Source organism: Rattus norvegicus, chromosome 5, assembly GCF_021556685.1.
Source record: "Rattus norvegicus strain SHRSP/BbbUtx chromosome 5, alternate assembly SHRSP_T2T, whole genome shotgun sequence".
Taxonomy (NCBI): domain Eukaryota; kingdom Metazoa; phylum Chordata; class Mammalia; order Rodentia; family Muridae; genus Rattus; species Rattus norvegicus.
This window is the reverse complement of record NC_141538.1, coordinates 83,088,320-83,114,530: the sequence shown is the minus strand read 5'-3', so window position 1 is coordinate 83,114,530 and position 26,211 is coordinate 83,088,320. Positions and strand designations below refer to the sequence as shown.

Sequence of the window (26,211 nt, the reverse complement as noted above, 5' to 3'; positions counted from 1 at the left end):
TGAAAGGCTGACGACATGGCCAGAAATTCCTTCCTGCAGCTGCTCAGTCCACCATGAGCACAGATGACAGGAGACTTGGAAATTCTGATTTCCTAGGCCCACTGACATTTCTCAGAGGGTAGATTCCGAAGCACAGCTGGGAGGGAATGACAATTGCCTTTTCATTGTGGCCTGTAGGAAATCGAGAGGGTGCAAGTAGACAATGGGAACCCTTGGCTGCTGATGCAGTGAGCCCACAAGTATGTCATTCACCCCCAAAATGAAGAGTCAGCACTTACGCACAGCTTCCCAGGCTCCACTTCAACAATCGCCTGCTCTGTCTTTATTCAGAGCACCTCTCCACCCTTCTAAGTTTATTGGTGGAAGTTATCACCTTTCACATACCTGAGCATGTGTTGGGGGTCAGCTTAGTGCGGTGTGCCAACAGCATCCATTGTAGATATGAGCACACACCACCCACATGAAACAAAGGCCATTCTATATCTTTCTTGATTTGCCTGTGGAAGAGGGAAAGGTGGGGGAGTTAGATACCCAAACAGGACGGAAACTGAGCACCAATGGCAACAGCACTGTGAGATCTGTGAGTTCCTTCAACTGTGGGAAGAGGTGTGACGCGGGGGAGCCTCAGGGACACAGACAGAAACTGAAGTGCGGAGATGAAATGAGTCTCCGAAGCGCCTCCGTCTAATGTGCTCTCCCCGCTCTCTGTATCTGTGAGCACTTTAACAGCTTTGCCTGTGATGGTCTATAATCTCCTCCTCCCTCCTCCAAATTAGGCCATTCGCCCTACACTTCATGCAGCCTCTCATCTGAAGTCCATTTCAAGGGAAACAATTTGATTACTGTCATGATTAGAGATAAGGTTTAAATTCCTGGAGAGGAAAGAAAGTTACTTCTTCCTCACCATGGCACAAATTCTCAATGCCAGCAAAGTTTCTGATTGGTGGTTTTGGATAGCAGGAGAAAAAAAAATTTGGGGGGGGTCTTGTTTTTGTTTGTTTGCTTGCTCAGATGTCAATTTCCCTTACATCTCTTTACACATAAAAGCTTTTATAATACTTTTATAATACTTTTATAATATATACTTATAATATAAGACGGGCTGAGGGCTGAGCTTACTTAAATCCCAACATGAATGATTTAGTCATGATTGGAGGCCCTGTTCCTGGCCTCACCAGAGCCCACAGTTTTAAGGATAACTTACCTCTTAATATCTCCCAAATCCATACACAGTACCTTGAGTTTGAAGTCTCCCTCCACATACATGGATAGTTGAGAACTTAGAGATGTGCTCCAAAAGCATGAATTTGGGTTAAAAGAGGAATCAATGGCTGTAGTGCAGGATCAGGTGTTATAAATAAAGGTTTTCTATACAAAGGGAGATCATAAAGCCTCTAGACTTTGAAGGCCAGCCCCAGCCTCTCCAACAGCTACTTAGCCATGTTATCTCAATACAAAAGCAGCCATCAACCACGTAGAATGGGGAAGGTATAGCTCTGCTCCACTAAAATTTCATTTATAACACAAAAGTATGAATTTCGTTTGATTTCCATGAACCATGAAATATCATGGTTCTTGGATTTTTTTTCAACCAATGATTTCCAAATGTAAAAACTGTATCAGCCTTCTTACTCTTAGACATGGCCTACTAATTTTTCCTAGTTTATGTACCCATGTTCTAGGTCAAAATACATTTTAAAAAGTTGAGACATTGGAACTTTGTGAATGTGGGGTAATCTAAAAATCCTGAACGAAACAGATTTTATAAAAGCACTGCTTGGACAATTTGCAAGATAGCTTTTTAAAAGAATGTTTTCATGGTCATATAGGGATCACTTAAAATTGCCAGCCAAGTAAACAGAAAAATGACTTGTTTTTTTTCCAAAAGAGCAAAGGCAGTTCATGCCCTTCCATTTTAAGGAACAGTTTCCAGAGAGATCCTTTGTCTATAGGTCATGCAGAGTCCACTTAAACTCAGCCCAGGCAAATGACCCCCTTTCAGACAAGGGAGACTGTACCGTGTTTCTGTGTTCTGGAGGCAAAGATGATGCATCCAATTTTAATAGAGCCTAATAAATTCTTCTCCCAGGTTTCAATTAGCTTCTTTCCAATTCTCAAGAAATGCTATTTCGAAAGCTTGTCAGCTGTCTCAATTCATTCAGCCTTACCAGTAATTTCCACTTATCCCTACTGAAGTGGTTTGTAAAAACTGACCTGAAACTCAGGAACTGAAAAGTCCAAATTGATCTATACTGAACTTCTAGGAGAGGCCCAGGCAGCACAAAGAGAAAGGAAGTCTAAGATCTAGGGATCTGCAAAATTCAGAGTTCTGGAAAAGACCCAAGACCACCTGAGGCTAATTCCTTGTAATGGAAACTACTTTGCCAACTGGAAACTGAGGCATGGAACTTCATTAGCAGATGAGTAGTTTTCTCTAGAACACTTGTAAACAAGAAAACATATTTCCAAAAGAAATTTCAACTGTTCAAAGGCAAATCAATGCTATACTAACCTATTTATTGCATTTTGTGGGGACAGCACCGCTGGGCATACAGGGACAACATCTTGGTTCAGATTCTACAGGCCTTGGCCAATGGATTTGCCTGGTTCTTAAAGGCAAGCATTTGATGAATAGTATAACTGACCTTGTCTCTGTCATTGTTCAGAAGAAGTACCTTCTCTGGAAAATCTCACCGTGACCGAGGCCGGCTGGGATGGCCTCACACTCAACTGGACTGCAGATGACCTGGCCTATGAGTACTTTGTTATTCAGGTACAGGAAGCCAACAAGGTGGAGACTGCTCACAACTTCACAGTACTTGGTAACCTCCGGACTGCAGACATCCCGGGCCTCAAGGCTGCCACTCCTTATAGAGTCTCCATTTATGGGGTAGCTCGGGGCTATAAAACACCGGTGCTCTCTGCTGAGACCTTCACAGGTACTTTCTTCCTTCATTTCTAAAGCTTCTGTTTTTCCCAACAGGAAACTGACTGAGGATAATCATACTTCATTGATTTTAGAACGGCCTTGTTCAGCCACAAGCTATAATGCCATGGGGTCTAATGCTGGATAGCCAGGCCATCGCATGACATAGTTCCAAAGCCATGTTAACACTTCACATAAACAACACAATGCTGCTGTATGGAATCCGTCATTGGGGACAGTCCAAATAAACCAAGGATGGTGACCCCACACTAAGGGCTGCTTATGTGCTAGAGTCAAAAGGAAATTAGCCACAGAATGAATTCCTGAATTCTCTGAAACGGATAAACTAAGAAAGCAAATATTTCCCTACACCCCTCTTCTGCTCTTTCCAAGGTTTAAAATGTTACATGAAGCATGTTTATCTAACAAATGTCATGTTTTCAGGGGATATAAAGACTGTCCTTGTGTTCATGATTTCTTATATCTTACAATGACTTTTAAATGCATTCTTTGTCCTTCTCTAGGGAAAACTCCCAGTTTGGGAGAGGTGACTGTGGCTGAGGTGGGCTGGGATGCCCTCAAGCTCAACTGGACTGCTCCAGAAGGAGCCTATACGAACTTTTTCATTCAGGTGCTAGAGGCTGACATGACCCAGACTGTCCAGAACCTCACAGTCCCAGGGGGACTGAGGTCAGTGGACCTACCTGGGCTCAAAGCAGCCACCCGCTATTACATCACCGTTCGAGGGGTCACCCAGGACTTCAGCACAGCCCCTCTCTCTGTTGAGGTCTTGACAGGTATTTTAGACCCATTCACTTCTTTTCTCCAATCCCTGTCTCTGCTTAAGAGGAATCTCATCTCTCAATGGGACTTAGACTCTTCCGAGTTGGGGCAATACTGGTGAATCACTTCTGCTTCTTTTCAAATATCTTATCCCTTATTAGGCCACGTCCTGCTCTTAGTCTATTAGACAGTTCATACAAAACCCTGCCTACTCTTCTTTTTCAAAAGTAAGAGGTGACTTCTCTCGAAAAGTATGTTTCAATTAGAATATCCAAGAAGCTTGAAGGCAAATTTTGTAAATGAAAAATAAAATCACTCTGAGTTCATTTTAATACTCAAGAGCTTCCCATAACCCTAGTGGTTTATCAAGAATGGAAGTTTTGAGCAGTTCTCAAAACTACCTTCCATTCCCAAAGGCTGAGAGAAAAACTTGGCTTTAATTCAAAGGATTAGAGTGTGTTCTGTACTGCAGTAAATCACGCATCCGTAGTCTACACAAACTAAAGAGCTCATCCCAACTTCAGCCAAACCCTGTCTCACCTGAACCCCAGAATACAGTTCCCTTTATAGCAATTTCATCCCTGTGTATTCTCATGCAGAGAAGGTTCCAGTTCTGGGAAACTTCACAGTGACTGGGCTTAGATAGGATGTTCTTACACTGGACTGGGCCACACCAGACAGGATTTATGACCAGTTCATCCACTTGAATCCAGTAGACTAGCCAGGCAGAATGGGCCTACCACCTTACCATTCCTGGTTGATTGTGCTCCATGGAAATCCTAGGCCTCAGGGCTGGTACTCCCCACACAGTCACCCTGCATGGCAAAGTCAGGGCCCATCACTCTAAATCACTTGCTGTAGAGGCCATCACAGGTACACAACCATCTTGGACCAGAGATATGATATATGCCAATCTGGCTGCTCCTAGAATAGCAAAAATCCCTCATAGGTAAGTCTTACCTGATGGTTTGCAGGTAACATGAGTCTGTGACTTAGCATATCTGGACTAGAATTCTGTATTACAGGCTAGATATATTGCTTTGCATCTCTGAGCCTTTTTTTACTTGCCATTGAATTAAAACTAACTCCCCTGCTTTAGAACCTTTCCATGAACAATGGATGGACTAAGAAATGAAAGCACTTGACAAAATGTTCATCATCTAGCCAGTGTTGAACAGCTAAGTGAGTCGTTGTATTATTCAGGATCCTCTAGAGAAATAGAAATTATAGAATATATGTAGAATATATGAGATTTATTATGGATTACATATGGGAGTTATTATGAGAATATATATGTGATTCATTAAGATGGCTTAAGGCTGTACTCTACCTAATCCAACAATGGCTGTCCACCAACAGGAAGTTTAAGAATCCAGTAATTGTTCAGTCCATGAGGCTAGGTGTCTCACCTGGTCCTTAGCATGCATGGCAATCCTGAATAAGCAGGCCCTCACATCAGAAAAAGAATGGACTTACCAGCAAGAGTGAAAGCAGGCAGGCAGAGAGGAAGCCTCATTCTTCTGTGTGTTTTGTAAAGGTTGCCAGTTTCATAAAGACTACCAGCAGAAGGTGTGGCCCAGCTAAAAAGCAGTTCTTCCTACCTCAAAAGATCTGGATTACAAGTGTGTCTTCCCAGTTCAAATAATTTAATTAAGAAAAAAATTCCCCACAAGCAGGACCAGCTGCTTGGGTTTTAGTTAATTCCAAATGTAGTCAAGTTGACAACCAAGAATAGACTTCACAGTGGTAAACCCAACATTGGTTAGACAAAGCACAGGCAGTAGGTTTATGGTGCAGGAGAATAGAATTTTCTAGAGAAATCTTTTCATTACTGCTCTCAGAGACATTAAGTAATATCCAATTCCTAGTCAAATCTATTCAGATCTGGAAACCAATCTAGACATCTTATGCCAAATTCATCTAAGCCCATTTCTGAAGTGCACTTAGAGTAAGAACCTATCCAAGAAAGGACAATACATTTAAGTTCCATGTTTTCCATTTAAGTTGAAGAGAAAAAGAACTTCATCTCAGTCTTTGAAACACTCTCGACATAAGCTGTCCCATCTATCACAAAAAGCTTTATGCTCTTCATAAGAGGTCCAGACTAGCTTCCAAGGAGGATGAAATGAATGGTAAAATTTGTGGTGATAAACTTTTGATGCTGTGCCCCTCTCCATGTGCCTTGTATTTTGATAATGACATCAAATTACCTAATTCAAATGACCAGTTTTCCTGCTTATATATACACCAAGTAAACTTGCCCATTGCTGTTAAATATATATATATATATATATATATATATATATGTGTGTGTGTATATATATATATATATATATATCTCCAATATAAAAAGATTGTTTTGATCATCTTCTTGACCCAAGTTGGCCAGGTTATCATTTTGCCTTATTCCTGGACTGGGTTGAGATAAAACAAAGGTTGTCTTGGATGTGTGGTCTAGGCTAGGGATGCTGATGAGTTCCATTTGTAGTCTACAGGCCTTGCTGCAGCTGCCAGCTCCTTTAGTAAATGGAATTTTCTGGTGAAGTCGTCTGCGCAGCAGATAAACAGTTCTCAGCAAGTGCACCTGTGTCCCTGGGCCTCCCAGAAACCCTGGGTCAGGGTTGGGACATCTTCCTCAAAGTATCCTGGGACATGTAGGAACAAGGATTATATGCTTTAGAAAGCTAGGATTTCTACAACTCCTAATCCATGGTGATTTCTGCTTAGGAAGATGGATAAGGGTATATTTCAGTTTTTAAGGGGCTTGCCTCTTACACTTGAGGACCCGAGTTTGATCCTCAGATCCTCATAAGTGTACAGAGGTAAAAATACTTATAATCTTTACTGAGGAAATGGGAACGAGAGGATTTTTGGAGAGCCAATCCAGTTGAATTGGTGTGTTCCAGATTCAGTGAGAGACCCTATCTGAAGCTAAGGTTGGGAATGATTGAGAAAGATATTTGATGCCAGCCTCTGGCCTCCTGCACACAACTGTATACATAGAAACTCTCTCTCTCTCTCTCTCTCTCTCTCTCTCTCTCTCTCTCTCTCTCTCTCTCTCTCACACACACACACACACACACACACACACACACACACACACACACACAATTAGAGCCAAGACTGTATTGAATCCCAAGCAGTGAATTTTTCCATACCACAAAATCAGAGTTCCTTAATCAGCAATAACTGACCACACTGAAGATCCTTCTTACATAGTAAAACAAAACTAATAGTGGGACCTTCTTTGCACGTCTACTAAGCTACACAGATTCACTCTTAATTGAAAGTAAGCATGTTGATTTCACATAGCCTTGCTTTGTGATGCTGCCATCCTTCATGTCAAGGGTTAAAACGGTGGGGGAGTTTGAGCCAAGCCAGGACTCTATTGTGTAACATCATAAAGTTGAGAGAAGCTCAGAGATAAACCAGACCACCTGTCAGAACTTGGGAACATGAATTCTTTGGAAGCCCAAATACAGAGTAGGTAGCCTGTCCCAAGATGATTCTTAACCACAAGGAATAAAATGAGGCATGACTTCCCACATGACTAGGATGTTCCAAAACACATCAACAGACTCTATCTTTTATGTTGCCATTTATCAGACAGTTTCTGTGCCTTGTCTATGATATTAAAATGTTGATAAATATCAAGTAATCATAGAACCTTAGAAGATGGAACTGTCAGTTCTATTTAAAACTGAGGCTCAGAAAGAAAGCAAGATGCCCAAGATGATGCAGCTTGTCAACATCTGTGGCAGAATTCTAACCCAGGTCTGTGGACCTCCAAACCCTGCACTTTTGACTACTCCTACTTCCTTACCCTCCTCTACAATCCCACATTTTTTTGGTTGCCTTAAGCCACTGGCTGTGCATTCCCAGAGATTTCCATGCTTCTGCCTTTCAAGGAGGCATGATGCAAATTTTCCTTTTCTTACTGTTTCAATTCTTCAACAAAACTATAACCAGAGTAGCAAAAATCTGAATACAAAAATACCCAGAGATTGGGAGCTACCAAAACCAAATAAAACATTCTTTCTCTTCCCTTTTGCTTTTCTGGAGTAGGGTTGTGGGGCATTTTGTCTGTCTTACTTGGTTTGTAGCACTAACAGAAAGTTCTCTGCCTTCTTCAGAGGAGATCCCTCAACTGGGAGGCTTGTCCGTGACTGAGGTCAGCTGGGACAGCCTTACACTCAACTGGACCACAGATGATCTGGCCTATAAGCACTTTATCATTCAGGTGCAGGAGGCCAACAATGTAGAGGCTGCTCAGAACCTCACAGTATCTGGTAGCCTCAGAGTTGTGGACATCCCAGGCCTCAAGGCTGATACCCCTTATAGAGTCTCCATCTATGGGGTGATCCAGGGCTATAGAACACCAATGCTCTCTGCTGATGTCTCCACAGGTATCATCTCCACTGCTCATGCTTAGTCCTCATGGTTTTCTTCTCTCTCTCTCTCTCTCTCTCTCTCTCTCTCTCTCTCTCTCTCTGTCCCCCCGCCCCCTCAGATGACAAGGGAACTAGCTTTTCTTCATAGCCGATTCCTTTCTACGCATGATGCATGCCCAGAGCCCTCTCTGTGAGTAGGTCCATCATTCCAATGCCTTGGTCACAGCAGTGGTGAGCCCCGTAAGATACTGACACTTCTGGCCTCCAACCCCCACTCTCTTGGTTTACCTGGTCAACCCCACAATGACATCTTTACATGGTGGCCTCTATTCGAAGAACCAGCCTGTTGGTTTTAACTCCCATCTGTAAGTCTGGCAGAGAATCAAAAGCCCATCTTCCCCACTTGTGAGTTTTGATGGCACACAGGCCACTTATTTTAGAGACTCTTTTACTGTTTGAAAATGATGCTGCATTATTTCAAAATTTCTTGTGGAGATGTGTCCTACAGCACTTACACTTAACTGGTGATTCTTTGAAATGAAGCGAGCACAACAGGAGAACAGAATTACTCTCCTGTAGGCAATTCTGTCAGATGCAGAGTCATTGTTAGAACATCAAACTATCAAATTGTCTATCAAAGAGAGGAAACATCATACAATTCTGAATGGATGATATACCAAAGATACTGTTGTTCTTTAGCAGGACACCCAGGAGCCCTCAGAGCAAGAAATACCCCAGGTTATAAATGTAACAGAGTTAACACCCCTTTTGCTCTGTGAATCAAGAATTATTCCCTGAAGCAAGCTGCCAATCCCAATACTGGGGATGCATTCTGGTTTACTCATTACACTACTGCCGTTATAAAGCATTCAATGGGAGTCTGCCTGAGTGATCAGCTTTCCCTAACCCTGTTTTCTGTAGCTCGTCTTTACGGTGTGCCCTGATGAGTTGTATCTCATGAGACTGTTCCCCTTTTTTAGATAGTCAACTGTGACTAAAGTCTCATACCAAACCATTCCGTCTTTTTTGATTCAAAAGGACAACTCTGCAATTTTTGCCTCACTTGTTACGGGAACTGTCACTGCTATACCCATAAAACATAGGCAACCACAGTGTGGACAGCGACCTCAGGCTGGCCAGAGATTACAGTGGAGGCTCTTCTGAATTTTCCCCAGGATGTTCTTGTCTAACATCCACAAACTATTCCATCCCAGAAGGCAGAGCAATCAATCATCCACCACTTCGGATCTTTCCTGCAGATCTCATGGTTTGGATGCCATCTGTATTTTTTTTTTATGGTACCAACATTCTTGTCTCCGACAAAGTTGGCCCATGGAGGGGAAAGGCTATAATTCATCTGTGAATCTGGGATTAGGGGTCTTTCCCCTCGCTACATAGATTGTACTAGCCTCACAAACCCCTCGCACATGCACACACTGCATGCTATATCACTACCTCTCAGAAAAGCAAAAGCACTGGCCGGACATCTCTCAAGCCAAATATTATTTCTTAGGGCTGTCTGAACTGTTTGGCTCAGCTGTCTTGGCTGCCATTGCAGGACTCGCCTTCTTGGCCCACATAGACATAAGAGAGAACATGCTATTTTAACAGATGATGAGAACAGCTGGCTGTTCCTTATCTAAAGTATGGAAAAAAATAATCAAGAGTTACCCTGAGAGGTGGGTGGATCCTTTCAAGTGACAAAATCAGAAGCCTAGAGGTCCCACCCAGGGAGGCCCATGCTGTCAGAATTATTTAGCGCTCATTTAGATAGATGGGCACTCTCTCAAAGCAAAGGGCTCTCTCAAAGCTGATGTAGGAATCCACATAATCTTGGTCCCTGAATGCAGCTCAAGAGCCTAAAAGCTGTCAACCCTCATATCTCTTGACTGATTGCCAATGACCCTGAGGCATGGCTCTTGGAGGCAGGTCCAGCTAAGATAAAGCCAATTCCACTGAGGCCAGGCAGCCCATCTGCCGTCCTGAGGTATCTTGCCAGGCTTGATCATGAGTGGCAAATGCAATGCAGAAAAAATCTAACAGCCATACCTTCCTTTGTTCATTTCTGTCTTAACAAAACCATTTTCTCTTTCCTTGGCATCGACTGGTAGTGACAGCATTACTTTGTCTCACTGTAACCCTGAACTATCAGACCTTCCTCCTCAGGCATGGCTCCTAACCACCTCATCCTTGAAACACAGCAAAATAACTAAATAATTTGATTTGTTTCTTTTTTCTCTCCTTTCCTCTCATCTTTCAGCCAAAGAACCTGAAATTGGAAACTTAAATATTTCTGATGTAACTCCTGAGAGCTTCAATCTCTCCTGGACAGCTACCGACGGGATCTTCGACATGTTTACTATCGAAATTATTGATTCTAATAGGTTGCTGCAGACAGCAGAACATAATATATCTGGTGCTGAACGAACTGCCCACATCTCGGGCCTTCCACCTAGTACTGATTTCATTGTCTACCTCTCTGGAATTGCTCCCAGCATCCGTACCAAAACCATCAGTACCACAGCCACCACAGGTACATGAGCATTCTCTAGTTTCTGACACACTCTCTCTCTCCACAGTCTCTCTCAGCAGGATGAAGCAGCTTGATTTCAGGGTATAAGCCATTGAATATCATCTTTCCTAGGTTGCTGGGTTGCAGTATCATCTAACAAAATTTTCTTCCGACAGCCACCTACATGGTATACTTGCATGAAGCCATATTTCTGATTATCATAAGCAGACCATTCTAAGTGTCACATGAAATTTTATCCAGATTGTCATAAATAATTTGAAGAAAGAAACTCCCTCCTTTGGTAACTTCAAAATCATCATGATAATTGCCCTGGGCTTGCAAAGATGTCTCTTCCAATCAAAATTTATGTTTTTGATTATCCTAACATCCTCATACCCAAATAGCCTAGCAATTTAAGAAAAGACATGTTTTGCTTTGTTTTTTTGCCTCCAGCTAAAAAAATGAAAAGAAAGAGCAAAGCTAGATAACGCATCAGATAAGCAAAGGTACTCACACCATCCACATTACTTCAACCTTAACACCAGCTGTAGAAGAAAAGATGGGCCCTGCCTAGAATGCTGAGATGGACATAGCAAAAAATGAAATAATAGTCCTTCTCAGATAAGAAACATGTGACTCCAAAGGTAGCAAGCTGTTCTTGCTCTGCATATGTGATCCTGTGACATGTGTTCTATGCCAGATGACTTCTGTTGTGACTTGAGAAGGACTCAACTAGGGAGGAGTGCTTTGTCCACTCAAGCAACACTCTTAGCACATCTGAGGCAATGCCTTCTCTTTTCAGATAAATTAGCATGCTTCAGACTAGAAAAATCTGTAAGGAATGTAGTTTTTCCTTAAAGTTCACATTAGAAGGCCCATGTTCTGGGGAAGCCAAGAAAAGGTTTGGTATTATAGCATCAAAATTACCTTCTGCTTCTACCAATGGTTGATGGAGACCCCATTTATATGCTGTTTTAGATTGTTATCAGGATAGTTTCTAGAAAAAGAGAGCCAGGAATATTTGGTTCCTAGTCCATTTGTGTTAAAGTATAATAGCACAGAGAGGACAAAAGTAAATTGACCATATGTAATTGGTTTGAATTGGTTTTCAACAAAGAATAATTTCCTGCCTGAAAGGCAGAGTCTAAAACCTTATGGACTTAGTCTTCTGTGTTTTAATTTTGAGTTATAATGGTGAATTTGATGAAGATACTTTCTTATGTAATCTTATTACTTAATAGACAACCCTCTTCTTAGCCACATCTCTGCTACAAATGCAAACTTGGGAACTTGCCCTTAATAGCTTTCTTATAGAAGTTAGTTGTTTTGATCATCACCAAACAACAGTGGTACACGCTATCCTCAGTCATCCTGAAACTCTGCCATCTCCAGCCTCAAAAAAGGCTTCTAGTCACAGCACTTACCTGCCCAGGCTGATGGGCAGACAGCATGCCCAGATCCTGATGGTCCATGCAGCCACAAATACTTTGGGGTTCTTTAGTCTCCATTGAGGCCCCTTTGAACAACATTTTTAAAAATCAGCTACTGCCCATTTTTCATCCTCTTGCTTCTACCAAATCCTTCTCAATTTAATGTAGCCATCGAATCAAAACTCTAAAGCTTGAAAATACACATCATCCCAAATAAAAGACCTTCATAGTCTAAATGTTCTTCCCATATACTCATTTCAGTCTGGAGTTGCTCTGTCTTGAGTTAATATGACTTGCTTTTGTTTGAATTCCTAAACCATCTTTTCCTCCACTCTTCAACAATCTTTCCTCATAGCACCCATTCTCATCTGCCTGTGGTACTTCTAATCAAAGCCTGCCTGTGTCCCATTCAAAGGAATGTCTGCATGCTGTTTTAGGTCGAAATGATCTGTAGTCTCTTTTCATTTGCCTGGATTTTATACATTAATTGCTGCCCTTAGAATGCTAAGAAGGGACCTTATATTGCAATCAAAATCTCATGAGAAGACCCAGTAGGGTCCATCTTGTTTCTGAGATTTTCGTTTGTCTAGATTCCTGACAGGCTGCTCTCTTTTGACATCTACTCTGTCGAGCATGCACTGTCACCCGCTGTTGTCTGTTTCAAAGCACCAGAACTTTCTTCCCATCCATCATCTTGTCAAAATTGCAATGCATGTGGTGAACACTCAGAGCATTAAATCTTTAAACATGTCTATCTTTCTTGGAAGCAGACAGCATGTCAAAGAAATGTTCATGAGAGAAGTGGTGGGAGAAAAATGTCCCTTACCTGCATGGAACACTGATCAAACCCTAACTAGCATTCTCTTTCTGGGATTTGTCTTATATCTCACAATGCACTGTGGTTGTATCCTTTGAGAGTTGGCTGAAGGTAATGCTAACCTCAGAAATCAGGGCCTCCCTTCCTCCCTCCCTCCATTTGCATGATGAATGTGTTGGCACTGCCAGTCTTCTTACTGTAGCATGAGAATAATTATAGACTGCATCTTTAATTCAAGAGATGCCTTCTACAGCAGAGGACAGTGAAGAGCTGAGTTCCATCTGGAGGACTTTATCCTCTGTGCGGTTGTAAAAACACTGCCAAAGTGGGAGCAAAAACGACAGCCTTATCAGCACCTCAGAATGACAGGAAAGAAAAAGCATGTCATTGCTCTGACTGTAAGCTGCTTCTGAGCCAGATTGGGTTGGATCCTTAGAGACTTTAGAGCCTCTCTGCCATGGAGTCTTACAGTTAAATCTTACTCAGAGGAGCCTATTCTTATCTCTAAATATTGGAACTGAAACAAAACAACTCCCAGGTTAGAAAAAGAGTTTGCCTCTTTCCAACCCTAAATCCTATCAATAGCTCAGTCTTCTAGGGCTACTGGTTCCCTTTAAAATCAACCTGGTTTAACTTACTTCACATTCATATTACTTAATAAATGATTAGGAATCTGGCCCCACATATGTCTCAGTTAACACTAGCTATGAAGGCCTATTATGTTAAATGAATTTTTCATACTACTGACTATTTAAGAAACAAGATAAGTTCTACCTCAGCAGAATTTTCTCTTTATAAAGGCTCCATTAAGCAAACTCCCTAATCAAAGAATTTGGTGTTTAACTTCAAGTTTTCCTCCAGCTTTCGCATCTACTAAACGTTTATTAATGTAATCCATCTTCATTTGTATAGCATTTGGGGTGAGGTATGGATTTTCCTATTATGCATGCATTTAAGTTTCCAACATCCTTGAAGAAATCCCACATAGATATGAATACTAGCCTTTAGTTGTGCATCCATATAGGTCAAAAGAACACTAGGAAAACCCCCTAGAAGCACTTTCTAAAGAATGCTCAGTGGGATAGCCTCTCACTGAGGCATTTAGAGACATTCCTGAGATATGGCTCCAAATCTTAGCAAAGCTGTGGTGAACAAGACTGCACATATTTATTTACAGAACAAGATTTCAAGGCCATTGAAGGGAAGTATGCTCTGTGAATCTTATTGGTAAAAGGAAATGGTTGCTGTTTATGATGGATGTCTCTACATGAAGATGTCTTTCCCTGGATAGCTTGACCTCAGAGATTCTGGAAAATGTAGCCGCAATATCTTTTTATATGAGTCCAATCTGTACTTCTGATGACTGGTTAACTCTCCTTTGCAAATGGCTCTAAAAGGCTTTTACACTTTAAAGGAACATAAACAAATGATTGCAGAAAAATCAGTAACTTCTTTGTCATATAGTAAATGCAGGCATAAGTATTGCCTGACATTCCTTTTTTTTCTGCAAGTATTTGGTTAAATGCAGACATTCAAATTCTATGGAAAATGCTGACAAAAATCTGTTTCCTCCAATAACATCTCTCTCTCTGTTTCTTCCCATGTTCCTTTCCTTCAGAGCCAGAACCACAGTTGGGCATGCTAATCTTTAGCAATATTACTCCTGACAGCTTCCATGTGTCATGGACCACACAAGCTGGGCTTTTTGCAAAGATTGTTATCAATGTGAGGGACGCTCATTCACTGCACGAGTCTCGGCAAATCACAGTCCCGGGAGATGCACAGCAAGCTCACATCACAGGCTTGGTAGAGAACACTGCCTATGATGTCAGTGTGACAGGCACCACCTGGGCTGGTGACCCCACCAGACCCCTCACTGCCTTTGTCATTACAGGTACTCAAAGGTTCTCTTTGTCAGTTTAGGATTCTGAGAAAAGGAGTTAGGCATTCTAAAGAAAAATCCAATCCCAAACATTGTCTTGACTCCAAATGTAAAGGTCGTTATTTTTAACCTCCAGGAAATGAATATATTAGAGTATATATGGTACGAAGTGATATTTTAGCATACGTATTTATAGAAGAATGACCAAATCAAATCAATTAATATATCAATCACGTCATCTACCTTTTGTGATAATATTTAAAATCTAATCTTTCAGCAATTTGGAACATCTGTCATTATTATTAATTGTAGCAACTGTTCTGTGCACTAGCTCACTGAAGCTTATTCCTACTGGCCAGTTGAACTTTGTGCCCTTTGAACAATGGCAAGTGGCCAGCCCCACCTCTGGTAACTGGTATTTTCCTTGCTACTTCTATCAGTTCAATTTGTCAAGATTCTCCATAAAAGGGGGATTATAACGTGATTTCTCTTCCTATGCTTGGCTTATTTCACTGAATGTTCTCCAGGCTTACCTAGGAAGTCAAGAATGACACAATTCCCTTCTTTTATGGCTATATAGTAGTCTCCTATGTGTACTTAGCAGATGTTCTTACTGACGTAGCCACTGAAGGTAACGGATTGCTATGCAACGTTATTCACAATAGCAGAGATGGCAAATGTAAATTTCTAACCACTAAAAGCAATGCCACCCCTGAGAAGAGTTACAGCCCCTTTTGGAAGCTCTTCACGCTTGTATAGAGCTTTGGGTATCTTTTTGCCCATTTTGTAGGATAATTTATCCATGACTCAGAGAGTCTGGAGAAAGAGTGAAATCTAAATTAGCAAAGATCTAGAGCAGGGATTATGTCCATAAATTGTGGTATGTAGGATGTAAAGTAACTAATGTCCTAGAGGTTCCCCAGATCTGATAACTTGCCATTTAAAAAACCAACCCCAAGCCAACCTCCCCCCAAACACTTATTCTTAAAACAGTTGAACACAGACAAGTGACAAGTTCAACCTAGGACGATAGATGAATGCTAAACTTTACACACTTACTAAATTTGAACTGTGATGTTTCTACGGACCGTATAAGGAGATGCTTCCTACTCTGTCCTGATCTTGATGATAAAGGCTGTCAATGGTTTTAGAAAAATAAATCTCTAGCTTGACAAACCTCTCTTTAAAATGCTTAGAAATTCTCTTCTACTAAACTCTCAGGAGATAGACGTAGTCGTCTGACTCTTAAACTAAGCTATCCACCCCACCCTTTGAAGTCTAAATTACTATAAATGAGCTATGTTAATAAATACAGCTAACTAATTGTGGTAGCTGATTTCTAAACCTCTCCCATATCATCTTACCTACATATAGCTCTGGCAAATTGCAAATTTGTTTGTACCCTAAGTTCCTTATGCTAGGAAAGAAGGTACCCACTGGTGCTGCTGGCCATCTATACTAGGACCATAGCAGACACAGTGAAAAGTAACTGCCTAGCCTTTACTGGATCCTCTACCAATGTTATATACCCCTGTCACTTCCCAACAGGCGGGGCTGTAGATCAAAGTTAAATTCACTTTACAGCATGAGTAAGGCCTTAGATTTCTCATTCCTGTATATAAATAGCTAAAAGAACCAACAAGCCCAGAGGAAACAATAGAAACATTCCTTATAACTTCCTCTTAGTAGAAAGTTGGGTATATTGTAGTGTAAGATTTAAAATACTTTTTTCTTTTCAATTATCAAATGTGAACTTAAGCTGGTTTACTTTTTTTTTAAGTTCAGCAGAAAGAATAGAGTGAGAAGCCTCTTCTTACTCTAAGCAATCAGACCCCATCAGGCCCTTACATGTCACCTTCTGAAGGACCTCCCACAGAACAGAGAGAAGCCAGGGAGGCTCAAAGATCAGCCCTCAGGAAGGAAACATAGATCCAGTTACAGCATTGTTTCTGCTAATCCATAAAGTGAAAAGACTCTACATTTTGAAAGAGGCACACCAAAAAAGAAACAAAAAATGAAAAGGAAAGACTGTAGGGGAGACCAAGCCCTTGATTGACTAATTAGCCCAAAAGTACCTGTTTTCACTGGAATTCGCTGCGTTAATAGCACGGAGTTACAGAGGCCAGCTATCAAAGGGCACCACTTATCTAAACAAAACCAACATTTGAGATCCTTGTTTTACAAACCAAGAATGTTTGCTTGGTAAAAACAATTTCATATTTGCTTTGAGAGAGTTACGGCTCTTGGGAAATCTTATGAGAAAAAAAATCTCTCAAAATAAACATCAACTGTTTCAAAATCAACACAGGAAGTCCAAACCACAGCCAAGTTTAAATCTCTGCTTGTGGATGAAGAAGGCACTCATTCACTTATTCATTCAGATGTCAATTACTTCTTTTTAAACATTGTCTTAGTATCCTAAGGGGACTTGACCATAGGCATTAGTGTAAGGCCATTTATCACTCTGAAACATCTGTAAGCTGCAACAACAAGAGAGAGGAGAGAGAGAGAGAGAGAGAGAGAGAGAGAGAGAGAGAGAGAGAGATGGAGACAGAGACAGACACAGAGAGACAGAGACAGAGAGAGAGACAGAGAGAGAGAGAGACAGAGGGGGAAGAGAGAGAGAGAGAGAGAGAGAGAGAGATATGGAGACAGAGACAGACACAGAGAGACAGAGACAGAGAGAGAGACAGAGAGAGAGAGACAGAGGGGGAAGAGAGAGAGAGAGAGAGAGAGAGAGAGAGATTCTAAATCACATGTTGCTAAAGCAGACTTGAGCATGGAATTTCCACCCCTCTCCCCTTTGATATTAATTAAGTACATTCAGCATTGCTAAGTGCTGGATGAGGGTGCACTGGCCTTCTCTCATCTTTTTTATTAGAGCTGTGTCCCCACTGATATGTCAGAGCACTTGATAGCATTTACTAATTTAAGCATTGGCTTTGGATATGCAAAGAAGACTGAGCTTGGAGCAAGAGGGCCTTGGAAAAGTTGAGACTTTCTTTTCCCATTGATGTCCTGGAGGCCAGCAGACAAATAGCAACACCTATCTTACAGCATTGTTGTGTTAGACTGGATCAACGATCCGTAGCCTCCTCAACTGAGACTTGTTTTCAGAAACTTGGCTACCATGAGGTCACTCTTTAGAAAGCTTAGATGTGCGAAAAGACCCCTCAGCAAATAGGGAATGAGTGTGTCTAGGACACAGATGTTTGGTGAATAGATAGACAAAGAATGAAACCAAGATGACAAAATATGTTCTTGCTTTCTAACTTAACCCAGAAAAAACAAACAACATAAGAATTGCCAAACCTTAGAATCCCTTCCTGGTTTGTAAATATAAATTGTTAATTTGGATGAATAACAACACAACAAACCTTATTGCTCCTGTGATCTCAGTTTATGAAACACTCTCACTCACTACTTAGCCCAAATGATTGTATTCAAAGTATGAACCAGATTGAGATGTGAAATAATACAAAAAAAATATGCTTGCAACAACCAATTTTTTTAAGAAAATCTGATTTGCTTCAAAACAAAAAACAGCAGGAAGTAGATAAAGGTCCCAAAGTGACACAGGGTGTCCTATTTGTATAGTGAGGTATGGATGGCCCAAGTTAGACTGAAGGCCTTGCTCTATCACACCTTGCTAGGTTAAGACTTGGGCCAAATCAGCCAACCATTGTAGAAACTTTTCTTTTGACCTATGATTGGGAATGATGGTTACTGTACAGTCTTGTTAAGAAAGCTACAGTATAAGGCACCCAAGACATTATCACTAAATGTTCCTTTTCTGAGCATTTAACTCCAGGGATGCTTGACTAGAATCTAAAAGTAATCTTAAATATTTAACTCGTGAGACAATTGACTGGGAATCTATCTGTGTTCTTGGAGTCTTTAGCATTTAACTCACGGGATGGTTGACTAGGAATCTATCTGTTCTTGGGGCTGCACTCTGCCCTAGCCAAATCAGTGCTGCTAACCTGAGTCATTTTCACTCCTCCCTTCTTTCAGAGGCCTTGCCCCTTCTGGAAAATTTAACCATTTCCGACACTAATCCCTACGGGTTCACAGTTTCCTGGACGGCATCGGAGAATGCCTTTGACAGCTTTCTAGTAACGGTGGTGGATTCTGGGAAGCTGCTGGACCCCCAGGAATTCACACTTTCAGGAACCCAGAGGAAGCTGGAGCTTAGAGGCCTCATAACTGGCATTGGTTATGAGGTCCTGGTCTCCGGCTTCACCCAAGGGCACCAAACAAAGCCCTTGAGGGCTGAGACCATTACAGGTATTTCAATTCAAGAGAGCCATCGACTCCTCTTCCTGGTCCCTTTCTGTGTAGTCTGTCTACAGATCCTTGTGATTTTAACATTGTCTGTGTTTTCCACTTAATGCACAGATGTCCCTTGTTCTCTCATGTCCTCCACATGTTTTCCCTTTTTTTTCATTCTATTGAGTACTGACATCCCCCATCTTAGAAAGGAGAAGGTCGAAATGTTTCTCTTCAGTGTTCCAAATCCTTTAGTGTCCATGTCTTGCCTGTAGCTCTCACATGCTTACTACAATTACTTTCATTTGTGTTCATCCTGGCTGGTTCTCAGCTACATTTCAGCCTTCTCAAAAGAAATATACCAGTGAGTATATTTTGAAAAAGTATTTTAAAATCTTTTCTATTTCAAAGTCTCAACCTGTGATCTTAACCAACTTACCCAGTGGTCTTATCATTGGGAACTAAATGAAATGTATTATACTCACCTTAAGAAAAACTAATATCAGAGAGATTCTTCAACACAGACTAAATCCATAATGTTCTCAAGACTAATATTTCCTACAGAGATATATTAATAATTTTAACAGTTGAAAAACTGTGTTTCCCAAAGTATTTCTAGAGAAAACAAGCACTAATGACTATTTAAAGATCTCATTTGATAACATTTCGTGTTCAGTTAAGTTTGGAAATAGGATCTTCAACCACCCAGGCTTTTCAGAATCTCTTACTGTCCATCTCACAGAGGGCGGTATTTCCCAAACTTGTTTGACAAAGGAATGCCTTGTAAAGGATAAGGAGAAAACAGGAATAGTTTGCTTTGAGCACACTTTGGGAAACTCAGCTTCAGATTTATTTTGACTGAGTTTTGTCTAGTTACCAGAATGAAACTCTGGGTACAAAGCATATATAATTATATCTCAGGGGCTTCTAAAGCCTCATCCTACCATCTAAATGGTAAACTAGCAAGGAAAGAAAATTCAACGGAAAATAATAGGAGTCTTCTTCCGGAGAGCAGCTTCCAAGAACAAAGCCAAAAGACCATAACATTTTAAGTCATTTTGCTTAGGCTTGGGGGAAATATAATCATCAGAATCATCATGGACAGCTCCACAGATCATTAAAGTTGGTTTATTTGTCTTTTCAAAAGGAAAAGAAACAGAGCTCACAGCGGATGGGCACTCAGCCACTGGAAGACAAAAAGCAAATGTAAACAAGTTATGGCTTTGAACTTGTTTAATAATGTATGGGAGGGGCCAATGCTGAGTCCAGATGTGGACCGATACAGTTACTTTTAGACAAAACTCACAGATGCAAGCATATGCTTGGCTTGTATTGAATGTGTCAACTCCATGTTTTCCCTCCCCTCCCCCTACTAGACTTTTTAATGTAGAATGGTTTTTCTTCCCGGGTATCTCAGGACACTCTGTCTCTGAAAACCGAGGCAGCACTGCATTCTGATACTCCACCAGAAGGAAGAGTTCGTGAATGGCTAAGTAATGCTCTGTCTCCTCCTTCTTCCTCCATCTTCTCTCCCTCTAGAAGCTGAACCAGAAGTTGACAACCTTCTAGTTTCAGATGCTACTCCAGATGGTTTCCGTCTGTCCTGGACTGCTGATGAAGGGATATTCGACAGTTTTGTTATCAGGATCAGAGATACCAAAAAGCAATCTGAACCACAAGAAATAACCCTCCCTTCCCCCGACCGTACCAGGGACATAACAGGTCTCAGAGAGGCCACTGAGTACGAAATTGAACTCTATGGAATAAGCCGTGGAAGGCGATCCCAGCCAGTCAGTGCCATAGCAACAACAGGTACTGTAAAGAAACAGGTGCCATAGCAACAGTGGGACCTATAAACAAAGGAGAGGGAAATGGACTCTTCTTCCTGTAGGGCTGCATAATCACAAGAGCTCTGGAGTGAACCAGACAGATCCTGGTTCCTTTAACCATAGAACGGTTCTCCCAGACTGTGTGGACAAATCTCTGTGCCAAAAAAAAAAGTGTATGAGTCCACTTACTTAGCAAGGTGGAGAAGATTCAGTGAGTTAATTCATGTAAAACCCACAACACGGGACCTAGGATATAGCAAGGGCATCACAGTGTCTCTCCTATATCATTATCTTGACAACTACTGGACATTCAAACACTTCCTTCTATCTCATAGTATCCAAGAATACAATCCCTTGTTCTTTGGTCAGATGTTCCAGTTGCACTGGATGAGTGAGGGTTGGTGGAGACGTGGAACCGAGGCCTGTGAGGATTATAACAGGCTTATAAAATGTCCCACATGAACTATCAATACAGTGGTTAGCCAAACTGAAGGATGGAGCTGGTAAGGCCAGCACGACAGTCTTCCTGGGGCTCACAAATAAGAGCAGACAGTGCATGTAAGAGCCCTCTACAGGGGGAATAAGACCCTTTTTCCTATCGGCTATGCTAAGGAGAAAGGAAAAGATGGCTAGAACACCATTACTATGGTCATAAAACTCATGTGACTCTTTAGAGGGAGAAACAAAGACTTGAGACTGTGGTACTTTTAGAAACCGAGGGAATAGTCAAGATGGCATTACATAGAGACAGCGCCTGCAAAGGAATCTGAGGAAGGAATCAGAAAATCCCAAGGAAAGGATTATCACCGAGAAATGACATGCTACACACAAAGGATGTGTCTTCTGATGCATCAAGAATCTGAGGCCCAGAAAGCTGAAGTGCTGTGCCTAAGGTCATGCTGCTATAATGAGCTTATTGTGACAATGTGACTAGTTATTTTAATAAGCAAGATGACAGGTAACCAGTGAATGTATTATACACTGGCTGTGTCTAACACACACAGGGAATATTAGTTCCAACTTGCTATGTTATAAATGTTTTATTGTATGAATATGTAGGAGATGGTTTGGGTGTGAGTGTGTGTGTGTGTATGTGTGTGTGACTGTACATTTCTGTATCTGTTTGTGTGTGTTCACTTGCATGTAGAAGCCAGAAGTCAAGTTAACCTTAGGTATCATTCTCAAAGGCCATCTACTTTCTCTCTCTCTCTCTTTCTCCCCCCCCCCCGCATGTGTGTGTGAGTGTACATGTAATAAAGACAAAGAAACAGATATATTGGGTGTGTCATATATATGTATATATATATATATATATATATGTGTGTGTGTGTGTGTGTGTGTGTGTGTGTGTGTGTGTGTGTGTGTGTGTGTGCAAACATCTGAGTATGCAGGTGCTCATGCCTACATGTGCACAGAGGCCAGGGAAGAAAGAAGGGTGACCTGCCTTATCACTATCTACCTTGTTCTATTTAGACAAGGCACTTTACTGACCTTGGAGCTGGGCTTTTGGCCAGCAAGCTCCAGGGATTTCCCTGCATATATGTGCACATAGTATCAGACTTATAAACTCATGGCCACTGTGTCTGGCTTCTTATGCAGGTGCAAGAGACTTCTACTCAGCACCTCACACTTCCCATGGAGCCAACTCCCCAACCCACCTTACTCTTTTACACTGTACCCCTGACTAAGACCCAGGGCTTACCAATCCAGCTAGATTGACAGGCCAGCAAGTTCCAAGGATCCTGTCACTGTCTCCCCCAGTGATTAGATTGCAAGTGTGACATCATGTCCAGTATTTTGCATAGCTGCTTTGCATTTGCTACACACAAAGGATCTCAGTCTTGTCTATTGGTGCATCAAGATGCTCACTTATGCAGTAAGCCTGCTGCAGACTGAGCTACTGTCTCAGCACCACAAGATATCGTATTGTAACAAGAGACAGGATCTACCCACAGAAACTACAGCCAGTGCTTGTTGACAAGGAGCTGGTACATTAATGTAGCTGGAGGAAGGCACTGTTCTTTCTGCGTACAGTAGCCCCAGTTCACATAGAGTGGTTAAGTGTAGCTGTGCTCCAGAGTATCCCACCCTAACGTTGATCTCCATCTCTCTATGGCTGCCACAGAATGGCTCCAGATTAGAAGCAGGGACGATCTTGGTTTATAAGCAACTGCTCCTCAAAGTTCCAATCACTGATTTTGTTTTGCCAATTTTTTTTTCTATAAGCCCTGTAGTTCTAAAGAAAAAACAAAAAAGAATAATCATGAGTTGATTTGCTTTTATAAGAACAAAAGAAAAACCAGAGTCTGCTTTGTTAGGAAGATCCCTTCTTGGGGTCTTAAATTCACAGACAAAGAGAAAAACACATATGTGTATGTGCACCATATGTAAACAATGTGTTCATGTGTGCCTGCACACTCAAGCTCTAGGACCAGGAGAGGCCAGAAGACATGATATAAGCACAGCAAAGACATGCCTAACTTCACCTTCAGTCCCCAGCTTCAAGTGTGCCTTTTATCTGTTCATTCCCCTGTTCTCTCTCTTCCCTCAAACCACCATGAGCCCTCCTCAACAGCGACCTGTCCCTCTTACCTTCTGATAATGGTCTGCTGTGATTCCTCCTCGTAAGATATTTCTGTCTGGCTATAAGCTGCTCATCATTGAGTAACCAGAGCATCAAGGAAGGGAGTACAAGCTAGTGGTTAGCCTAATTCATATTAAATGACCAATGCAAATTTGTAGAAAGAGAACTGAGTTTTAAATGGTGGATAATTGCCAATAACAAAAGGCATTCATTATTGATATTGAAAGGCAAGTTTTTATAGGAAAGCAAGCAAAATCATTTTAAGGGTTTTTATCAAGTCCATGTATTTAACTACTGGAAGTTCTTTCTTTATTGAGTCTAATTATGAAGAAATCATTATTACATAGGTCTCTCTAACTCTTGCATATGTATGTGTGCATGGCATGCATATGTGTTCACACCTGTGGAACCGTAGATGTTTGAGAGCTTCAAGTGCATGTGTGTTCAGGCTCACAGAGGCATGTCTTGCTCTAGCACCCTCCACCTTATATACTGAGGCAAGAGCTCTCACTAAAACCCAGAGTTTGATAATTCACTGGGTCTAAACACCTGAAGCTCATAGGAGGAGAGGAGATCTCTTTCCTCTGCTTCCTGAGAACTGGGGTAACAGACAAGTCATTGTGTCTACCCCACTTGTATGCGGATACTGGATGTCTAAACTCAGATCATTATGTTTGTAAAGTTAGACTTGTACCTGTTATGCCATACCCCAGCTCCCTTCCAACTTTTGAATAGGTATGACTCTAGTGTTCTGTGCTTAGCTATCTCTTATAGGGCTCAGGACTTGAGGACCCCATAGCAGAAAGTTACATACTGAAGTAGCATATACCTAGGAAGCTTTTTAGTATAAAATTATTAGGCCCACTGCTCCTGGAATTCCACAATTTCACTATTGTGACTTTGCTACAGATGATGCCTGGTGACTTTCCTACTACCTCTTGCAAACACATGCCCCTGAGTAAGTAGTGTATGTTGCTACTCATTCTTACAGCATATAAGACAGTGTAAATATTATTGCCATTGTTCAGATGAGAAAACTGTGGTCTGAAGAAGAAAGCTTTGTTTATAAGACACAGATTGTAAAATGTAGCATAACCGATGTCAGTCAGAGGGTTTCCAGTAGGAACAAGTCAGTGAATTGAGTAAGCAGAGGAAAATTCTCTAAGGTAGAGTTTATGTACATCATAGGGTCCCACTCTCAGCTAGACTCATCTAGTTCTTTCCTGGGAGGTGCCTTAAGGTTCAGGGTAGCCCTGCAGGAAAAGGTCACACAAGGAAGAAAAGAGAGGACAATTGGATCTAGTGAATTCCCAGCATGCCAGAGTCTATACCAAGGGTTTTACATCCATTATCTCCACTAATCCTCCAAACATTCCTGTGGGTACCACTTTCTCCATTGGAGGGATGTAGCAACTGAAGCTCATAGAAGGGAAAAGACTTGTCCCAGGCTGCCCAGCCCCTCAGTGGTATTTGAACAATTAAGATCTTTTAAGTTGCTCAGACTCTGTGGCTTAAAAAAAAGAAAAGATTTTCCATGGACAGGAAGAATAATAAAAAAAGGAGGAGTAGCCAGGTAGTTTCTAGGTCACAAAAAAAATGGGTAGGGAAAAAATTCTCTCTGAAAAACTCTACATGCTTCCAGGTTTAATGACCAACATGGGCTGAAGCAAGGAAGTGACGAGGAAGCAGGCTCCCTAGAGACTGGAAATTGTTTCCTGAGTTAGTATGGTCAGCTGAAGCAGGCAGAATTCTAAGCCAAAAAATACACAGAGAAAAGCCAAAGGAAACCAGATTTGGGCAGGAGAAATGAAGGCTACAGAGCTGTCCTCTGGTCACGGGCTTCTCACTGGTGGACCCAATGTCCACTGGTATAAGTTTAGTTATGACCTGACCTTGCTTCTTGGCTTTGGATCTCCTTGAAGATACATGAGTGGACTGTCAAAATTAATTTCCAAGTGAGCTTAATTTCCAGAGTCCAGGTTGCCCAGTGCAGTGCTCCAGAAAGGTCCCATCAGAAGAATGTTAGAGAAGGCAGTCTTACTTTGGTCCTTTGTATAATGGCTACAACTGAATTTTCAGCTCATGGGTGTCCATATGAGGAATAAGCCTTAAATATGGAAAGAACCATGACCTTTTTCACCTTACCATTAATATATATATATATATATATATATATATATATATATATATATATATATATATATGAAAAATGGTAAGAATGAAATCAAAGAAAACTATTGGATCTGTAAAGTTACTGTCCTCTGCGGAATCAGGCCACCATACTACACCCATCTCCAGTAAAGCCAAATGCCCACAAAGCCCACAGTCACCTGGTCTGCATGGTCACTGTACCTGCTGTGAGTTTTCTTTCATGACACAGGGTAACTATGTATCACACATTCTCTATCCCGAGGCTTGGTTCAGTCATCAACTCTAGATACTAAAGTATCTAGATTCTGGGCAAGGAATCCAGGCAAAAGCTACTGATGGACAATATAGGTAATGCTTCAGGGTTTCTGTTTTGTTTTCTCCTTGACAGCCATGGGTTCTCCGAAGGAAATCATGTTCTCAGACATCACTGAAAATGCAGCCACAGTCAGCTGGAGAGCACCGACTGCTCAAGTGGAGAGTTTCCGGATTACTTATGTGCCTGTAACAGGAGGTAGGGGACCTGGAGATGAAAGAGGGTGGGAAGAACGTGCAAAATTAGGGTTAAATCGAAAATGAGACCCTGCTCGTTCTTATCACGCCCCCTCCAAGCATCATGGCTAATGAAAAACCACTTCCC

General features: G+C 41.5%; 1 protein-coding gene and 2 long non-coding RNA genes across 16 annotated transcripts in view; 1 reads left to right on the top strand and 2 right to left on the bottom strand.

The window, feature by feature from the left end:
- The window catches only part of LOC148005849 (uncharacterized), an 85,716-nt gene that overhangs the window by 18,485 nt on the left and 41,020 nt on the right, over positions 1-26,211 (bottom strand). The window contains exon 2 of the long non-coding RNA XR_015620943.1: positions 385-497. This is a non-coding gene — a long non-coding RNA (uncharacterized LOC148005849). The remainder of the gene's footprint in view (positions 1-384; positions 498-26,211) is intronic.
- The window catches only part of Tnc (tenascin C), an 84,882-nt gene that overhangs the window by 42,098 nt on the left and 16,573 nt on the right, over positions 1-26,211 (top strand). Inside the window, exons 11-18 of one of the 14 annotated variants that reach the window (XM_087660085.1) lie at positions 2,667-2,939; positions 3,451-3,723; positions 7,843-8,115; positions 10,361-10,633; positions 14,478-14,753; positions 18,756-19,028; positions 20,550-20,822; positions 25,963-26,085. In XM_087660085.1, the coding sequence (XP_087516211.1) occupies positions 2,667-2,939; positions 3,451-3,723; positions 7,843-8,115; positions 10,361-10,633; positions 14,478-14,753; positions 18,756-19,028; positions 20,550-20,822; positions 25,963-26,085 (2,037 nt within the window). 14 annotated transcript variants of the gene reach the window in all.
- LOC134478997 (uncharacterized) lies at positions 20,123-20,817 on the bottom strand. The gene is made up of 2 exons (XR_015620942.1): positions 20,719-20,817; positions 20,123-20,621 (listed from the first exon to the last, which is right to left on the bottom strand). It is a non-coding gene; the product is annotated as an uncharacterized LOC134478997 (long non-coding RNA).